This window comes from Pocillopora damicornis, chromosome 9 (assembly GCF_964200805.1).
Source record: "Pocillopora damicornis chromosome 9, jaPocDami1.2, whole genome shotgun sequence".
NCBI classification, from domain to species: Eukaryota; Metazoa; Cnidaria; class Anthozoa; order Scleractinia; family Pocilloporidae; genus Pocillopora; species Pocillopora damicornis.
The window spans coordinates 11,122,396-11,140,107 of NC_142678.1; the positions used below are offsets into that span (position 1 = coordinate 11,122,396).

General features: G+C 37.3%; 1 protein-coding gene across 2 annotated transcripts; it reads left to right on the forward strand.

Annotated features, from left to right (window-relative positions):
• Window positions 1-324: 324 nt before the first annotated feature.
• LOC149040087 (uncharacterized) lies at window positions 325-16,515 on the forward strand. Of its 2 annotated transcripts, XM_089183133.1 has the most exons (12): window positions 325-398; window positions 4,138-4,223; window positions 4,924-4,965; window positions 5,419-5,532; window positions 5,863-6,030; window positions 6,717-6,833; window positions 7,341-7,454; window positions 7,962-8,075; window positions 8,577-8,690; window positions 12,920-13,086; window positions 14,992-15,125; window positions 16,317-16,515. In XM_089183133.1, the coding sequence occupies exons 2-12, from the start codon at window positions 4,163-4,165 to the stop codon at window positions 16,321-16,323; spliced, it is 1,152 nt and encodes a 383-aa protein (XP_089039259.1). In that variant the 5' UTR covers window positions 325-398; window positions 4,138-4,162; the 3' UTR covers window positions 16,324-16,515. The 2 variants fall into 2 exon arrangements, with proteins under 2 accessions (XP_089039259.1, XP_089039260.1); XM_089183134.1 differs by lacking the exon at window positions 6,717-6,833.
• The last annotated feature ends 1,197 nt before the right edge of the window (window positions 16,516-17,712 follow it).

Here is a 17,712-nt window from a genome sequence, read left to right on the forward strand (position 1 = left end):
GTACAAATAAAATGAAACTGAGTGGTCAGATGTACAGATCTGCTAATTCACTCAATAATTCATTAAGCGTAAAAGATTGTTGCGGAAAATTGCAAGATCTTTTAATGACATTATTACAAAATAGAACCTTGGAAGTAAAAAAGATAACTTTCCCTTTATTTTTAATCTCCACTTTATAAATTTATTTTTTATTTCTGCAGTTCATCCTCCGTGATATTTGTTTTTATGGCAACAGATGTATCACATATAAAATGTGATTTGGTAATAGCAATATTTTGATTTATGTCTGCCAAAATAAAACGGACATGATGAATACAATAAGATAGTTACAATAAAAAAATTGCAGCGAGAATTTTAGAAGTATTCCAAGAAACCCCATGCTGAGGATAGACTATTCGGTAAGTTTAACTGAAGCTTTGCTGTTGATTTCCTATTAACTGTTTAGATATATTATCCTTTTCGCTTAATTAAAAAATAATCGTCCCCCTGAGTCTCTCCTAAAACCACGAGAGTTTCGGGCTACCTCTCTTCTAGAAAACGATTTGAAGAGCTTTGATCAACTCACGCAGTGTTGGACAAGATTTGTACGTAGATGGGTGACTGTATAAACTCTCCTTGCTGTAAACATTCTTTACCTTTATTTACTTGACCGTATTCACTCCCAAGTTGAGATTACAAATGTTTTTAAGCTTCGTAAACTCGAGATCTCATCACACAAAGCTTTGGAAACTGATGTAGCCTTATGGAGAATCGAGAACTCTTTAGCGTATTTGCTAAACCTGACTGATCTAGGAGTTTATGTTTTACGCGATAAAAACTGTGCAAAAAAAAATGCTAATGTTTAAAAGAGGATTTGGCGGGTAGAGGGTCTGGTAAAGTTTTGCCTTGGATTAGAAACTACAAAACAAAACAATAATGGGAAATGCGAATGAAATGGATAAAATTTGTAATTTTTTGTCGGGTCTCGGCTGCTTCCGCCGTGAATCAATTGAGCCTGACTGAGGTTGTTGAATTCACATGAAAATATTCAGTCAAAGCAAAGTGAAAAGAAATATTGAAACTTCAAAAAAGCATCCATTGGAATCAATGAATTTTTTAGATCAAATCAAAAAGCTCTTTTCAAACCAAGTTAAAACAATTTCGCTCTGCTTAGCTTTTGTTGCAATTAATTTACCTTGGGTCATCCCTATATCAATTGTTTTAAAGAATATGAGTGGCCGTAAAATCACACCGGTCTGATGAAAAGGTTCGTTTATCAACCAGAGCTCTCCGGCTGGCTCAGTCAATTCTTAAGTTAAATCTATCATTCTGATGAAATATTTAATTTACAATTGGTAAGAACTTCCATTACATTTGTTGTTTCGTTCTGTTAAAATTAACCCTGTAGAGAACATGATACCCAGGAAAGCCTCTTGAATGTGTTTAAGACAAAATCTTAACCAAGATCTTTGTTCCTAATGAAACCGGAATTGAAGGAATATATTCTGGCATGTACAAACAATCCTAACTGTTATATGACAAACTAAAACTGCTTATTTACGTCCTTTATTGGCGATATGAGTAGGAGGTGAAACCACGCCTAATGATGATGATAAGGGCCCGTTCAACCATCACAATTCAGAACTATTTTAAGTGAAAAAGATATTTCGTCCATTTTTATCTCCTTTTTTCAGATATTTCCTCTCTATGCCATTTGTTTCTGTATCTGTACACGGCTCCTAATAACGTATAAATAACAAAATTGTTTACATCTCGTAATGTAAATACTTTACACCGTGTTGAGCCACAGGCAGCCCAAGCTCCAGCTGTGAGATGATTATCTTGCTAAATAAGAGTCATTGTGAAATCATACTAGTTTGGATGAGAATCTTTCCGACCACTCTTAATGTTTCACGGGAAAGATTGAGTTTATAGTGAATTGAAATGAGACTACGGTGTATGTGCTTGGATTCTGCATTGGATTTGTTGCCGCCCTCTTATTTTGACCTTGGATTTTTTGCTTCTCGGATCGGGCGTTCGGAAATGGAGTGCGCAGACTTGGGCTTCTCGCCTCTCAGCTCTCCTTAGTAACGTTTTAACTACAAACCTTTTCATGGCAAATAGGCGTGAGAGTCGAAAGCGAGGTATTTGTCAGTGTGGGTAGATATTAATGGCCGGTTATCGAAACAAAATTTAGCCGCTGTTTGACGAAACCGCGTCCTCAACAATCCTCAATTTAGCTGGGCCTTTTATCTGAACATTTGTTTTTGTGAACAGTGTCAAGAGGGCTGAAAGCTAACAGTGGAAGGAAATATATTTAATTCAACCCTCTCATAGAGAAAGCGTGAGGCGCGCTGACTAGGTAACACCGTGGTCGTGTAAATAACTGGCCCGTTAACTGTCTTATGAGGCAGATTTCGTACTGACCAGATGATAAAGGAATCCGCGATACTCCTCTTTTCGAGTTAAATTTCTAAGTTTTCCTCAATGAAGTGTAGATCAATGTAATACTCCCTTTTTGACAGTATTCAATTTGATCAACAGGTTGGCAATGCTAACTGACATGCTCTCTCCCTCTTTGAGCCTGCCTCTCTTTGACCTAATTCTTAGCCCATGTCTGACGTATTTTTTCATTTTTGAAAACCCCCCCTTCTACATTTCAAATTTATTTCGCTTTTTTTCTGATCTCATTTTTGAATGACGTTTTTAAGCTACATAATGATAAATAATTGCCCTAGAACAGTAAATCAATTGCAATCAAAATTTCTGAAATTTATTTGAATAGTTGTAAAATTAGACTGGCACGTTCATGAAAAGGTTTTGTTTATTTGAACTCTCCGCCTAGCGTATTCAATTACTAGGTTAAATCAAGTAATCTGATGAAATGGTTCAATAATAATTCATACGAAATTCTATTTGTTTTGTTTAAATCAACTTTCTAAAGAACTTAGTACCGACTAATGGTAAGCATCCTAAATGTGAGTTTCTTGCTCGCCAAATTGTACAACGAAAACACTCCGTGAGTAACATAACCATAACTAGAACATTTATTTGTAGTTAGAATGAAATTGAAGGAACATATTCTGGCACGAACAAACAGACCCATGTGTATGACAAACTACTGCAATTATCAAAATTTTGTTATGCAAATATATGTAGTGCATCAATACGTTAGGCAATATAGTAACTGGCTCTCATTTTAGTAATACCGCTAGTAACAGTCCGATAAGCAAAGAAAGGCAGGTAAGTTTCATTCAATGTCACCCTACGAGCCCTTCAATTGTTATTTTTACATTAAAACTATGAGAGAGTGAGACTGAATTACCAAAGGTTATCAACCAAACGCTTTTAAAGCATCTTATAGAAAATGTTTTTCCGTGATGAACAGTATCAATTAAACGCCTTGCAAAACCCTATCGGGAGTAGAGAAGAGACATTAAAAGTAACAACAACAGTATTGTACAAGTTGTACTAGCAGATGGTAAAGTATTTTGAGTACGCTTTTACGAAAAGCACTAAGGACTCTCGACCTGTCTTTTCTCGGTCTTCGTACGTATCTTTTCTGTAAAACGAGCTTACTTACAACAAACTCATTTCAATCTGGTTAACTCTGTTCGTCTCCGTAACTCTGTTCCCTTCCTCGCTCTTTCTCGCTCACTGATTCTCACGAGGTAAACTTTATTTTAAATACTTACATATTCGCTATTGGAAGGCATCAGTGAGCATGATGGCTTACTGATTTTGGAAGATTAAACATTTGTTGGCGGAACACTATAACCCTCACGCTTTTACAAAAATCTAACAAATGAACAACTTCGCACTTGAATGCTTCCCATCATCCAAATCGGTCTTTCACCGAGTTCATGTGGCACCAAGTTTTCTTTCACATGGGGTTTCCTGTTCTGTGCGCTTGAGCTCTGCTGATATTTATTCATGATTTAAACGAAATACGCAGCTGCTCTGGTAATTTGCTGTCTAAAGGCAAAAATCATCTGCTGATATATGGTAGCAGGATTGCAAGATCTGCAAACAGTTTTACTTTACTTACAAAATAACGATACCATTGTCGACTAGGAATTCAGCTTTTTATATGAAAAAACAAAAACAAAACAAAAAACAGCAAAAGAGCTGACGCAATTTATCCCCTCATAATTTCAGGTTTCAGAGCGTACAACAAGAAATTATGAAGTCATCGCCAACATATATCTTCACACTAATCGTTTTGAGTGTGAATATTTTTTGTGGTAAGTGCTCAAACTCAAGATTATATACTCGAAAAGTACCAGATACACTGCCTTGGTCCTGATTCATTCAATTGCATATGCATTGTGAGTTTGAAGAACACATCTCCAAAAAAACACTAGTCAATTTGATCAGTGGGGTGATCAGTGCTTCAGTTATCGTAGGATAACCATTAAAATTGGCCGGCTGTAAGAAACAAAATAGCATTCAACGGTGACCCTTCACAACACCGACAACCTCCTTTCAGGATTACGAGAGTTTTTTTTTTCCCATGAAATCTAAGCCACCGTTAATAAAAACAGGCATAGTTTCTGATTATGCACAAAGACGGGTCTCGATTCATTCGCATGCACTTTCACTGACGAGTTTGATGGAGACACCTACGTAAAGCGTGTATAAATTTTAACAAAGCATTATGAAATGCTTCTGTTTCCTCATGGAGATGACTCTTACTGCCGTGAATGTACCGACGGATATGAAGGACAAAATTGTGAAGAAGGTATAGGCACGATAAGTATAGTCGTTTCAGACATTTTTTGCGCATAGAGACTACTACTTTGCCAATCGTAATGGACTACTACTCTGCCAATCATAATTTTTCATTCGCATAGTGAGCTCCTGCAAATCACATAGATGTAAAAATAGTAGAACATCCACAATGACGGATCTTGATTCTTTCTCATGCTTCTGTTTCCTCCACAGTGCTCCCTTGTCCACCTGCCAAGAAGATGGACGATCCTCAAGGTCGTTGCTGTGGTTTTCCTTTTGTGTATACAGGGATAACTTACCAATCTTGTACCAAGGTCGTTTATCAGAGATTGTGGTGTTCATTAGACGAAAGCAGTTTTGAATACCCAGAGAGGTTTTTTGGAAATAATTGTTGTCAAAATTGGCCAGTTGTAGGAAATAAAATAGCATTCAACGCTAACCTTTCACAACATCGCAACATCAACAACATATCAATAGTTGACAGTCAACTAAGTGTGTTTGGTTTCCCTCAGCGAAAAACAAAATGTTCTCTAGACACCAATCATTACCTTTGATGTGTCAACAGCACTTAAATACCTTTGCATATTTCATTTATTGAGATAAAGCCCTTCATGTTTAAGGTAATTTTCTGTTTGGAAAAAGTTCTACTTACCTCAACAAATGAATAACCGAGGCCCCCCTAATGCAAAGTTTTGTTATGAACCTTAGTGAACCCGTGCACAGACAACCCTTGCCAAAATGGGGGAGTCTGCACTGTAACTGGAGATGACTCTTACTGCTGTGAATGTACCGACGGATATGAAGGACAAAATTGTGAAGAAGGTATAGGCACGATAAGTATAGTCGTTTCAGACATTTTTTGCGAATAGAGACTACTACTTTTCCAATCGTAATGAACTACTACTCTGCCAATCATAATTTTTCATTCGCATAGTGAGCTCCTGCAAATCAGATGATGTAAAAATAGTAGAACATCCACAATGACGGGTCTTGATTCATTCTCAGACACTTGTACTGACGAGTTTAAAGGAGACGCCTGCAAAAAGCGTGAAGGAATTTTAACAGTGCATCAGCTATGTTAAGCTAATGCTTTTGTGCACGTGTAGATTGATTTAAAAAGAACGTGACACAATTATTGTGATTCCTCTACAGTGCTCCCTTGTCCACCTGCCAAGATGACGGACGATCCTAAAAGTCGTTGCTGTGGTTTTCCCTTTGTGTATAAAGGGATAACTTACCAATCTTGTACCAAGGTCGGTTATCACAGATTGTGGTGTTCATTAGACGAAGGAGAGTACAAAGGACAATGGGCTAACTGCGGTAAGGAATAAAAATTACAAAAACTGAGCAATTTTGAATACCTAGAGGGGTTTTTAGGAGACGATTGTTATCAAGATTGGGTAGCTGTAAGAAACAAAACAGCATTCGACGCTAACCTTTCACAACATCGACAATCTCTTTTCAGCATTATGAAAGAGTTTGTTTTTCTCATAAAATCTAGGCCACTGATCATAAAAACAAGCGAAGTTTCTGATTGTGCTGATATGGAGAGTTAAACGAGAACTGGTTTAGAACTGGCTATCAATTCTCTCTGCTACTCACCGAGTTTGTGTTGACTTAAAAAACATTTATTGAGTGGATTTTGCTTACCCTCTTCAGTAAGACCTGCAAGGGGAAGTACAAATGCCAAATACCAGAAAAATACTTTTTTAAGAGCTTTAGTTTGTGATTTGTTCATATGCCAATATTTCAAAATAATCTATTGGCAGTTTTACTTGATAGTCCACTAGGTGTGTTTGGTTTCCCCCAGCGAAAAACAAAATTTTCTCTAGACACCAATCATTACCTTTGATGTGTCAACAGCACCTAAATATCTTTGCATAATTCATTTCCTGAGATGAAGCCCTTCATGTTTAAGGTAATTTTCTGTTTGGAAAACAAATCCACTTACCTTAACAAATGAAAAACCGAGGCCGCCTAATGAAAAGTTTTGTTATTAACCTTAGTGAACCCGTGCACATCAGACAACCCTTGCCAAAATGGGGGAGTCTGCACTGTAACTGGAGATGACTCTTACAGCTGTGACTGTGCCGACGGATATGATGGACAACATTGTGAACAAGGTACAGTCACGGTAAAAATGGTCGTTTTAGACATCTTTTGCGCTGCCAGTCATAATGTTTCATTTCCTTAGTGAGTCCCTGTAAATTGCATCCATGTAAAAGTAGTGGAACATGTACAATGACGGGTCTTGATGCATTGTCATGCACTTGCACTGACGAGTTTGAAGGAGAAAGTAAAAAATGCCAACTACCAGAAATACTGTTTTTAAAGATTTAGGTTGGGATTTGTTCATATGCCAATATTTCAAAATAATCTATTGGCAGTTTTAATTGATAGGCAACTAAGTGTGTTTGGTTTCCCCCAGCGAAAAACAAAGTTTTCTCTAGACACCAATCATTTACTTTGATGTGTCAACATCACTAGTACTTAAATACCTTTGCATATTTCATTTACTGAGATAAAGCCTTTCATGTTTAAGGTAATTTTATGTTTGGAAAACTAATCCATTTACCTAACCAAATGAATAACCAAGGCCGCCTAATGCAAAGTTTTGTTATGGATCTTAGTGAACCCATGCACAGACAACCCTTGCCAAAATGGGGGAGTCTGCACTGTAACTGGAGATGACTCTTACAGCTGTGAATGTGCTGACGGATATGTTGGACAAAATTGTGAACAAGGTACAGGCACGATAAAAATGGTCGATTTAGACATCTTTTGCGCTGCCAGTCATAATGTTTCATTTCCTTAGTGAGCCCCTGTAAATCGCATCCATGTAAAAGTAGTGGAACATGTACAATGACGGGTCTTGATTCATTGTCATGCACTTGCACTGACGAGTTTGAAGGAGAAAGTAAAAAATGCCAACTACCAGAAATACTGTTTTTAAAGATTTAGGTTGGGATTTGTTCATATGCCAATATTTCAAAATAATCTATTTGCAGTTTTAGTTGATAGTCAACTAAGTGTGTTTGGTTTCCCCCAGCGAAAAACAAAGTTTTCTCTAGACACCAATCATTAACTTTGATGTGTCAACAGCACTAGTACTTAAATACCTTTGCATATTTCATTTACTGAGATAAAGCCTTTCATGTTTAAGGTAATTTTATGTTTGGAAAACTAATCCATTTACCTAACCAAATGAATAACCAAGGCCGCCTAATGCAAAGTTTTGTTATGGATCTTAGTGAACCCATGCACAGACAACCCTTGCCAAAATGGGGGAGTCTGCACTGTAACTGGAGATGACTCTTACAGCTGTGAATGTGCTGACGGATATGTTGGACAAAATTGTGAACAAGGTACAGGCACGATAAAAATGGTCGATTTAGACATCTTTTGCGCTGCCAGTCATAATGTTTCATTTCCTTAGTGAGCCCCTGTAAATCGCATCCATGTAAAGGTAGTGGAACATGTACAATGACGGGTCTTGATTCATTGTCATGCACTTGCACTGACGAGTTTGAAGGAGAAAGTAAAAAATGCCAACTACCAGAAATACTGTTTTTAAAGATTTAGGTTGGGATTTGTTCATATGCCAATATTTCAAAATAATCTATTCGCAGTTTTAGTTGATAGTCAACTAAGTGTGTTTGGTCTACCCCAGCGAAAAACAAAATTTTCTCTAGACACCAATCATTAACTTTGATGTGTCAACAGCACTTAAATACCTTTGCATATTTCATTTACTGAGATAAAGCCTTTCATGTTTAAGGTAATTTTCCCTTTGAGAAACAAATCCAGTTACCTCAACAAATGAATAATCGAGGCCGCCTAATGAAAAGTTTTCTTATGAACCTTAGTGAACCCATGCACAGACAACCCTTGCCAAAATGGGGGAGTCTGCACTGTAACTGGAGATGACTCTTACAGCTGCGAATGTGCCGACGGATATGATGGACAAAATTGTGAACAAGGTACAGGCACGATAAAAACGGTAGTTTAAGACATTTTTTGCGCAGAGACTACTAATTTGCCAATCATAATGGACTACTACTCTGCCAATCATAGCGTTTCGGAATAAAGCAATGGAGTGTAACTTTCGAGCTTTTCCAAAAAATTGCGGCCCCTTAACCTCGCCGATTTGGCTGAAATTTGGCCTGATTTTACAGTCCTAACCACGAAATGGGCATTAAAACGTTCTTGTTGTTTCTGCTTGGTATTTCCAATGTTACCTCGATACCTCGATCCAGAAGTGCCATTTACTGTACTGTGACAATGTTTGTTCACAGTACTTATTTCGTCCCGAATGAGATCAAATTCCGGAAGTTTTCCGAATATTATGGAGGTAACTGTTGATTTTAGGCAAAAGCAAATATCTCTGCGCGGCATTACCGCAATGGGATAAATATTGATTACCCAATGAATGTAAAAACTCGATCAGGCATTAACGCTCGGAATGGTTGATTTCGCCTACCGTTTTGAGAACGAAAATTTTTGAAAAAGGAAAGATTCCCATGAATTCCAACCAAGTTCATTTGGTGGTGATTGGTGATTTACTCAAATCTGATGCCTGTAAGCTACACTTTGCAGTTGATCCTACTTGTCACGCCAACGGTTTAGATATTTGGTAAATTACATCATGTTTTTGAGTGGGTCTTAATTTCGTTTATGTTGTTATGGTATGTTTAGATATTTTTATCGGTATAAAGAAAATCCAACCTTTCGGGATGCTTCCTTGCAATTATTTTTCTTTTTTTCACTAAAGATGAGCGCAAAATGAGTACATGAGCGCTCTCACGAAGGACAATGACATGAATTGAGTGTTGTTTGAAATAAACATCACCTTGTTGGAATGCGCACGTAATCGCTACTTCAGTTTACTCTAAGATCTATTTTACTTTGAGAGACTATTCGTGAAGGATATTTTCTAAAACTCCTTTCCATGGGTCTAAACTAGCTTAACACCTAGTCTATGTGAAAAACGGAACAACGAATTCGAATTAAATCCTCATTCATCACTGAACTGTCGGTTGTAGCGAAAACGAAGACATCTATGACACAGAAACTAAGAAACCATATTTCATTTATTTTTTGGTGGTAAAGAGAGAGGTAAAGAAGTGGCATAGGTACGATGCATGTCGTTTTTTTAGCTTGATAATGGTAACAAGTTCGTAATGTGTTCTCTTTAAATCGGTCAGTCCAATCATGACTTTAAGTTTTACTGAGTGCCGTGTTTTGCATCTCATTTTAGTAACAAATACCAACCCCTGACACAGACGTTTTCAAAAAGGGAGTATATGTAGACCAAGACCAAAAAGTAACGCATCATATAAATTCGAAGCTTCAACATCCCCTTCCCCGGGCAACCGACGGGTATTTTACTGTCGTCGGTGCCCAGGGATAGGAAATTTGAACCTTTCCTGACTGGGGTGGCGAATTTGAGCCGGAAATGTCAAGTATTTACAGCGGAATACACGTGTTTTGTCGTAAAATGTGAAGAGAGTTAAAGACTTCATTTTCGCGAGCGAATGTCTCAGAAGTAAAGGTCTACAAGGTCTAGAGTTCTTAAGCTTGGTAAATAAGTAGAAAGTCACGGTCACTGAGTTTTCCTTTTTGAAAAAAATGAGCTTGGGTAGGGCATTTGAACATAATTTTGGCCCCGAGGACGGGAATTTGAAGGAACTAATTTCAAGGATTTAAAGGGGGGAAAGGGAGTTGAAGTTTTGAATTGATCGACGCATAAGCATGAAATTTGTCTCAGTGCCTACTCTAGCCAAAATGAAATTGAATTTCGCTTCTCAAAGGAGCATCAACGACGTTCGGGCTTTATGTCTCGAGTATACCGTAAATTAACAATTGGTTCATACGTCAGCGTGCGTTCATCGAGATATGAAGCACGCGGGAAGTTTGGAGAGCACGAAAGATGTGTAAGAGTTGCTCGAGGCGTAGCCGAGAGCAACTCCAGCGTCTAAACTAATTTCTTTTTTAGTAAAATCCTAAAGTAAAAAATCGCGGAGAAATTTTTTTTCTCGAGGGATTTGTTTGCTGACGTCATGAGCGTGCACAATAGGAATATGAAGCACGCTCACGCAATTGAATTTGAGTAGACAAATTTACTAGCTATGTTATGAAGGGATTTACAATCGCTCGAGGCGATGGTATGTCCGAAACTATCTTCAGCAAACCTCGAGAAACCACACTTGACCAACATTATTCTAGAGCATTCTCTTCGCAAAGAGCTAGGAAATAAACTGAAGTAAAGAGGAAAATTGATCACTAAAATAATAAGTTTGGCTATCTGTTAAAAACGACAAACATTTCCAATATTGTAGCTCAATGATACCAACAGTTTTTGCTACAAAATCAAAACAAATTTCAATTTTCGCACTTGTTGTGGGCAACATTGTAAACGAAGCATGAAGGACAGTAAAATAATACAAAAAAAATTACCTTGTCCAAACAGGATCCTCAGATAAAGCAATAAATTTCCATTTTCAGGCTCAAGAATAAACTTGATTGCCTGTACATTCCCACCAGTTCAAGTCGATGTCTATCCCCAACCAAATTCCATTTCGTGTGTGCGGCCAGTGCCAGAGTGTATTACGTTGGCATTTAAGGCTTACTTTTGGTATAAATGCAAATTATTCTAACGGACTTGCCAAAAGGTTGGGGTTTTTCTTATGCTGTAAACTTGAGGAAATGGCAAAATACCCCTGTTTCAAACATGATTAATTCGCATTTGTGCGACAAGTAAGTACGGTATTGTTAATCTTAAGTTTGCTGCGATTTAAGTCAAATAAATGACCAGCTGCTATCACCAATCATCAATATATCAGAATAAGAATGCTTCTTTTCCAAAATCCTTTGTTCTCAAAACGTTTAATTTGTTACCAAAAGTCATCCCATTGCAACAATTTTGCTTGAACATCATTACAATATAGTAAATTAAAACATATTTCCAATATATTAGGAAACTTTTTGGATGATAAATGTACTTAAACTGTTTTCTTCTGAACGTTGAATTGATCTAAGAGCTGTTAGGACCAGGCCCAAACATAGCCAGGTCATTACGGGTTGATAATTTTTTTCCTTCACTGTTTCATTTCCCCAATTTTTTTATTAATGAAATCTGTTCATCTATAGACAAACGTTGTTTAAAGTAAATGGTAACCCCTGGATCGAGGTAACACTGGAGATGTTAGGTTACTAAGTTGGGGTAAATTTTTCACTGTTCAAGGTGGCCTAAAGCCACCCTAAAATGTTGGAATCATCTGTTAGTAAAACCAGACATTTGCCATATGTTTTAAAATAAATTTTATGAGGAAGGAAAGATCGTTTTATAAATGTCACGAGATTTCAAGAAATCTTTACGATAGGACTCGAGTTGAATTTAAAAGATCACTTTCGATGCGCTATATTGGTGGGCATGTATGGGCAAACCAAGTGCACTTTCCCGTTTTTTTGCCATGCAAAAATAACTGGAAGTTTTTGATATCCATTCCGTGATTAGGACCCTAAAGCAAGACTTCACGCCAAATTTCAGCCAAATCGATGAAATGAAGTGGCCGACGAAAGTTCGAAGGTTACAGACTATCGCACTTAATAGCCCTCAAAACGTATCTTTCACCAAAGCAAACAGGATGCCGACAAGTTTTTTACTTACTTTAACAACTGTTAAATTCATTTTGGAATCTCTCGGCTGACAAACCTCAGATACATTTTTACCACAGATCAAATCCTCTTCTAACCATGCATCGTTTAATCCCGTTTGCCTTCAAAGTAGGATTCGGAGTATTTCCACAAGAATCATGGATTCACCCAGATTAATTTTTTTCAGTCCTTATGTTTCTGCTGAGACCTTGGGTGGAAATTTTTAACAATATATAGCCATACATGTACTAAAAAAGTCAGACTTCTCGTTGGACAGATGCTTTCATCCATCTGTTTGTTTGTTTTTTCTACCAGACCCGGACTCAAGTTTTTCCCCAAGAGTTGAGGATTCACCAATATTTTTTTTTCAGTCCTATATGTTTCTACCGGGACCTGAGGTGGAAATTTTGAACAATGCATAGCCAAACATAGACTTCAAAAGTCAGACTTTTCAATTTACAGATGTTTTCATCCATATCTTTGTTTGTTTTTTCCATCAAATTCGAGCTCAACATTTTGGCCCATTGACTTCTTCCAAATTCTTTTTTTGTAGTCGCCTGGAAATCTGAAGGATGTTTCACGGAGCACAAGAAGAAAGCGAAAATGGTCCTCAAAAGAAAAATCGCTACCGTTGGTGGAAAGAAACTAAGCATTCAGGATGTATTTGATGAGTGCAAAAGTGCAGCGGAGAAGAAAGGTTTGAAGATTTTTGGTATTCGGGTGAGTACAAAAGATTTTTTTAACGTAGCCTAACATTCATAGGACTATTTAAGTGGCCCAAGACTTCCCCAAAATTTATGTTCTCACGGTGTGCTTCGCTCTAGCCTCTTCCCATAACGTTTCCCAGCTCGGAAATCCAACTTGACAAGGGTTAATTTAAGTTCGTGCTTTAATACCTATTGTCTCACACCATGTCGTGCTCTATTGTTTTCTGCAAGACACCTTTATTGAAAGCTGACCGAGAAAACACAGCAACAACAGCCAAGCACCTGGTTCACTAATACAATATATGAACAGGCGCAGCAGCCTAGAACATTCTACATTATTACTTCATATCCTATAACAAGGGAAAAATGGAGCTGTCTGGAATGTACTAGAACATTCTTCTAAATACTTAACGATTATACCAAAAGATATTAAGTGATGATAGAGAAAAATGCTGATCAACGCTTGGTAGTAGTTGTGTGAGATATCCGACTCAGTCGAAAGAAACACTCGGTTGTATGGGCATAACCAAAATGCATTACACTTTTTATGGCTACTGCCTCCTATGGAGGCGAAGCCATATTGTTTTCCTGTTGAGTGAGTGTGGGTAACGAAGTCTGCCGAATTTTACCTGATATTCCTCGCTCTTGACTTTTGTTTGTTTCGGAACATCTTCGATCGTTCAACTCCTTGTGACGATTTCTTCGAATCGCTTCGAATGTTACACGGAATATTATCGGGTGATCATACTGTTTTTCGGTACCAAGTTATTGTTTGTCTCGTAGTGTACTACAGAAGACGATAAACATCTCACAATCATTTCAGGATGGCACGTGAGAAAAGAAAGCTTTACCTTGCAGAAATGTCCAAAAAGGACTGATCGGCGCATCATGAAAATTAAGAGGAAAACTTTTTTCTATAAAGAGAGAAAATTTTACTGTTTGAATCAGCGAATTATTACCAGTAGATCTGAATTTTTCCAGTTCTAACTGTGACACCACAAAAGATGATAAACACCTCAAAATAATTTCACAGTGGCGTCTCCGGCACGTAATTGAAAAAAAAAAGAAAAGAATTTTTCCTTGCAGAAATATCTAAATAGGTTTGATCTACACATCGTGGAAACTTTGAATACGAAAACTGTACTTACCCGAAAGAAAGAGATCAATTTACCATTTCAATCAGCGACAAATGCTCAAAAGAGCAGCTAAAGTTGCGAAGCGAGCAAGGTTCGAAATAGGACACGTTAAGTTCATCAGGATGACGCCATTCGATGGAATGATGGAATAGTGGAATGGCGGAATATTCTACAACACGGAATGCCTTATTGTATGAAACAAAAGTCGCACAAAAAATAGAATTGCAATGAAATGAGAAAATGATTTATAATTAACTGGCAAATCAATCTTGAAAGAAGGTTAGTTTAATCATTATAGGAGCCAAGGGATAGACCGACAGAGGAATAGTCAGGTTCTTGAGCTAGCCCCTATAAGTTATTATTACTATTACTTTTGTTATCATCATCATCATTATTATAATTTTTATAATTTTATTATTAATATGATAACTTGTTACCATTTCATTAGTAGTTGAGTATCAATTATTCCCTATATTCTTGAATCATCTTTCTCTTGTGGAACAAGGCTCTCATAAGGATGTGGGATGCTGCACGTTTTCTGTTTTGCATGCGAAACAAATCTTCTGCAACGCTATCTCATCACCTTTCAACCCCTGGTTCTTTTCGATGCTACAATAAATTGTGCTATATCAGTAGCCATATGTAGTCTTAACGGCCTATTTTTTTATGCTTGGTTTGTAGTGATCGCTTTCAAAACGTTGCAGATGCGATTTTAACTCACAAGGTAGACTGTAATCTTGATTGCCAACCACTTTTACTCTTCTTCTCTGTCTGTTGTACAGAACAGAAATAAGTGTTTCACAACAAGTGATGGAAAAGTGCAGGAGTTTAAAAAGTATGGAGTATCATCCAAATGCAAAATAGATGACAACGGCCTTGGTATTGGAATGAAACTCGCCAACTTTGTCTACACAAGGTATCTTTGACGAGGGCTCTTGCTCACATTTTCTTAAATGTTAATTCTCAATGCTAAAAGTATAGCAAATAATAAAAGCCAGAACAAGAGAAGCATCTGAGCGGGCCGGAATCTTAAATTCTCAGCTCTGATTGGCTAATCATGTTCTCGTAGCTAGTCCAACTTTTTATGATACGGATCACGGTACGGATTTTTTTCCTTACCATTTACAGGAAAGCAGAAAAGGCAGACGAGCATAGAAAAATGGATTGGTTAATCACCAGTCTACGTCGGTCCGTATGGGAAAAACTGTACCCTTGGTCTTGGGAACTCAAGTCCTCGGGAACAGAATTTTCTATATGATGGGAGTAGGGATATTTTTATTTAAGGCGGCGGGGAGGTTGCATTGTTGTATTTACATTTTAAATAATACTGATGTCACTAGTCTTTGGATACCAATTAGAAGAAAAAAAATCAACAAATCACACACAAAAAAACCAGTTATCAAGAAAGTAAGGTAATTCACGAGTAAGATAAAATTAAGTAGCGACATTTAAATAACACAGGACAGTAGCTCAATATTAACATAAACGATGTTATTATTACCGTATTATTATTTAGCGCCCGAGCGCTTATTTACTTTCGGTACCTCAAGGGAGGGTGCTTATCGGACACAGTGCACTTATTAGGGACCGGACGTAATTTCTTTTTTGAGGAACAGGATAATGTGTAGAGCAAAGTTTTGATATCTATTTTAAAAAGGACCTATAACGGACTGGTTCTCCCTGGATCCTTCATGAACCTTCCTGGATATAACGACCAGCCAAGCAATTGTCACAAAATTTTTAGATGAGAGATACATTTAATAGATGAGAGACTGAAACGGAGACCACCGTTCCTGTAATGAGGATCTAAGTTTGCAATTAAAGGAAGATGAACCACGATTGATCTCGATGTACATGTATTATTGGAATTAGGGTGCTTTCTCAATAGAGGCGCTTATTGGTATAGGGGCGCTTATTGACCAAAAAAATTCGAGGGGCGTTTATTGACAAAAAAAATTTGAGGGGCGCTTATCGGAGAGGGCAGTAAATCGAATCATTACGGTGTTACGATTATTTATGACACAGCCATAAACACATAATATTTTTATTGTTAACATGATAAATCGGGTTTTCATTTTAAATTAATCTTTTCTAATCTTTTCCTTAGGCCGTAAAGATAGGCTCAATGCAGAAATACAGCAATGTACAAAATGGATGGGATGGAATTAGTAGTTCTACCTGAGTAAATTGAAAATCTTGCTGGGTTAAGGGTTTTAATTCATTAAAGGGTTAATCTGAATTGATTGTGTTTATAAAATGGTCAATAGGGCTCAATATAGAAATAAAAAACGCGGCAAAAATGGGAAGAGTTTTTGTCATCTTTCATTGAAACTATAGCAGCGTTCTACGGTTAACTTGTTTTCCTTGAGAGGAAGTCGCAGGCCATAAGTTTTTTGGACGCAAAGGGCGAACCCACATATTTGTGTATCTCTTTGTTGTTTATAATTGGGATTTTTGATATAATATAATTGGTGTTTTTAGGCAATCGAACGAGTAATCATATGAAGATTGAAGTCTCCCACAAGATGGTTAGCATGTAAGAATGAAGACTCAGGAAATCTGAGAACTTCTACAGGAAAACGTTTAAAGTTCTAATTCGCCATGCTCAGACGGAAGTAAATGATTTTTCCCTTAAATACAGCAAATATAAAAATACGCACCTTGATGGTTGGATGCTCGGGTGAACCAACTTACTTTTATTTCGCATTTCAGTTCAAATAGTGGTAAGTAATTAATACACAGCTAGAAAGTTATAATGATTTCTACAAACTCAGCGGCCAAGTTTCTTGTAAAGTTGTAGAAGTGCTTTCTAGAAAACAGATATCATTGACGACTTGTAACTTTTGCAGTCTGTGCAACTTTAGCAATCTCTCTTAAAATATTCGCGACTACGGGAGCAACGGGTAAGGGAGGCACGAGTCGCACACCAGACTATAAACCTAAAATCTCTTTCTCGTCTTTCTTCGCTGTGGAGTCCGGCCTAGATCTTTAAAATGTAGAGATAAGATCCTTTTTGTACGGCTTCACGCGAACTAGTAAAAACTTTCGTCTGCGTCAAAAAAATTGCACAAAACTAGAAGGGTAACAAAAAATTAGACATTTACTCATTAAAAGTGCAATACTAAGGACAATTAGGTATCAAAACAATATGGCTTCCAAAAATGGCAACCAGCAACATTTAACGAAGAGCGCCAACAAGCGAAGTGGTAATTCCAATTCGGTCAGTGCCCCTACTTATCAGCAAACACAATTTGGTGACAAGCGTCCCATCCATCGCTTGGATGGCCTAACCAGGAACGAACAATTATTTGCCAATATAAGAAGAAAGAAAAGAAGCAGGTGAGTGGGTGGGAATTGAAGAAACGTCAGAATCAACAACGTCAGCGAGACTAATCGATCAGTTCTGTAAAGTCCTAAATAACTACGCCAAAAGCACTTCTCGAGTTTTTTCAAATTGATATAAAATGTTCAGTTAAACCACAGAGAAATAAATCACAATTTGC

Bases quoted from the DNA above. Each gene is read 5' to 3' on its own strand.
- LOC149040087 (XM_089183133.1), top strand. From the start codon at position 4,163: ATGAAGTCATCGCCAACATATATCTTCACACTAATCGTTTTGAGTGTG. The intron at 7,455-7,961 runs GTACAGGCACGA...TATGGATCTTAG, and splicing joins TGGACAAAATTGTGAACAAG to TGAACCCATGCACAGACAAC. The intron at 8,076-8,576 runs GTACAGGCACGA...TATGAACCTTAG, and splicing joins TGGACAAAATTGTGAACAAG to TGAACCCATGCACAGACAAC.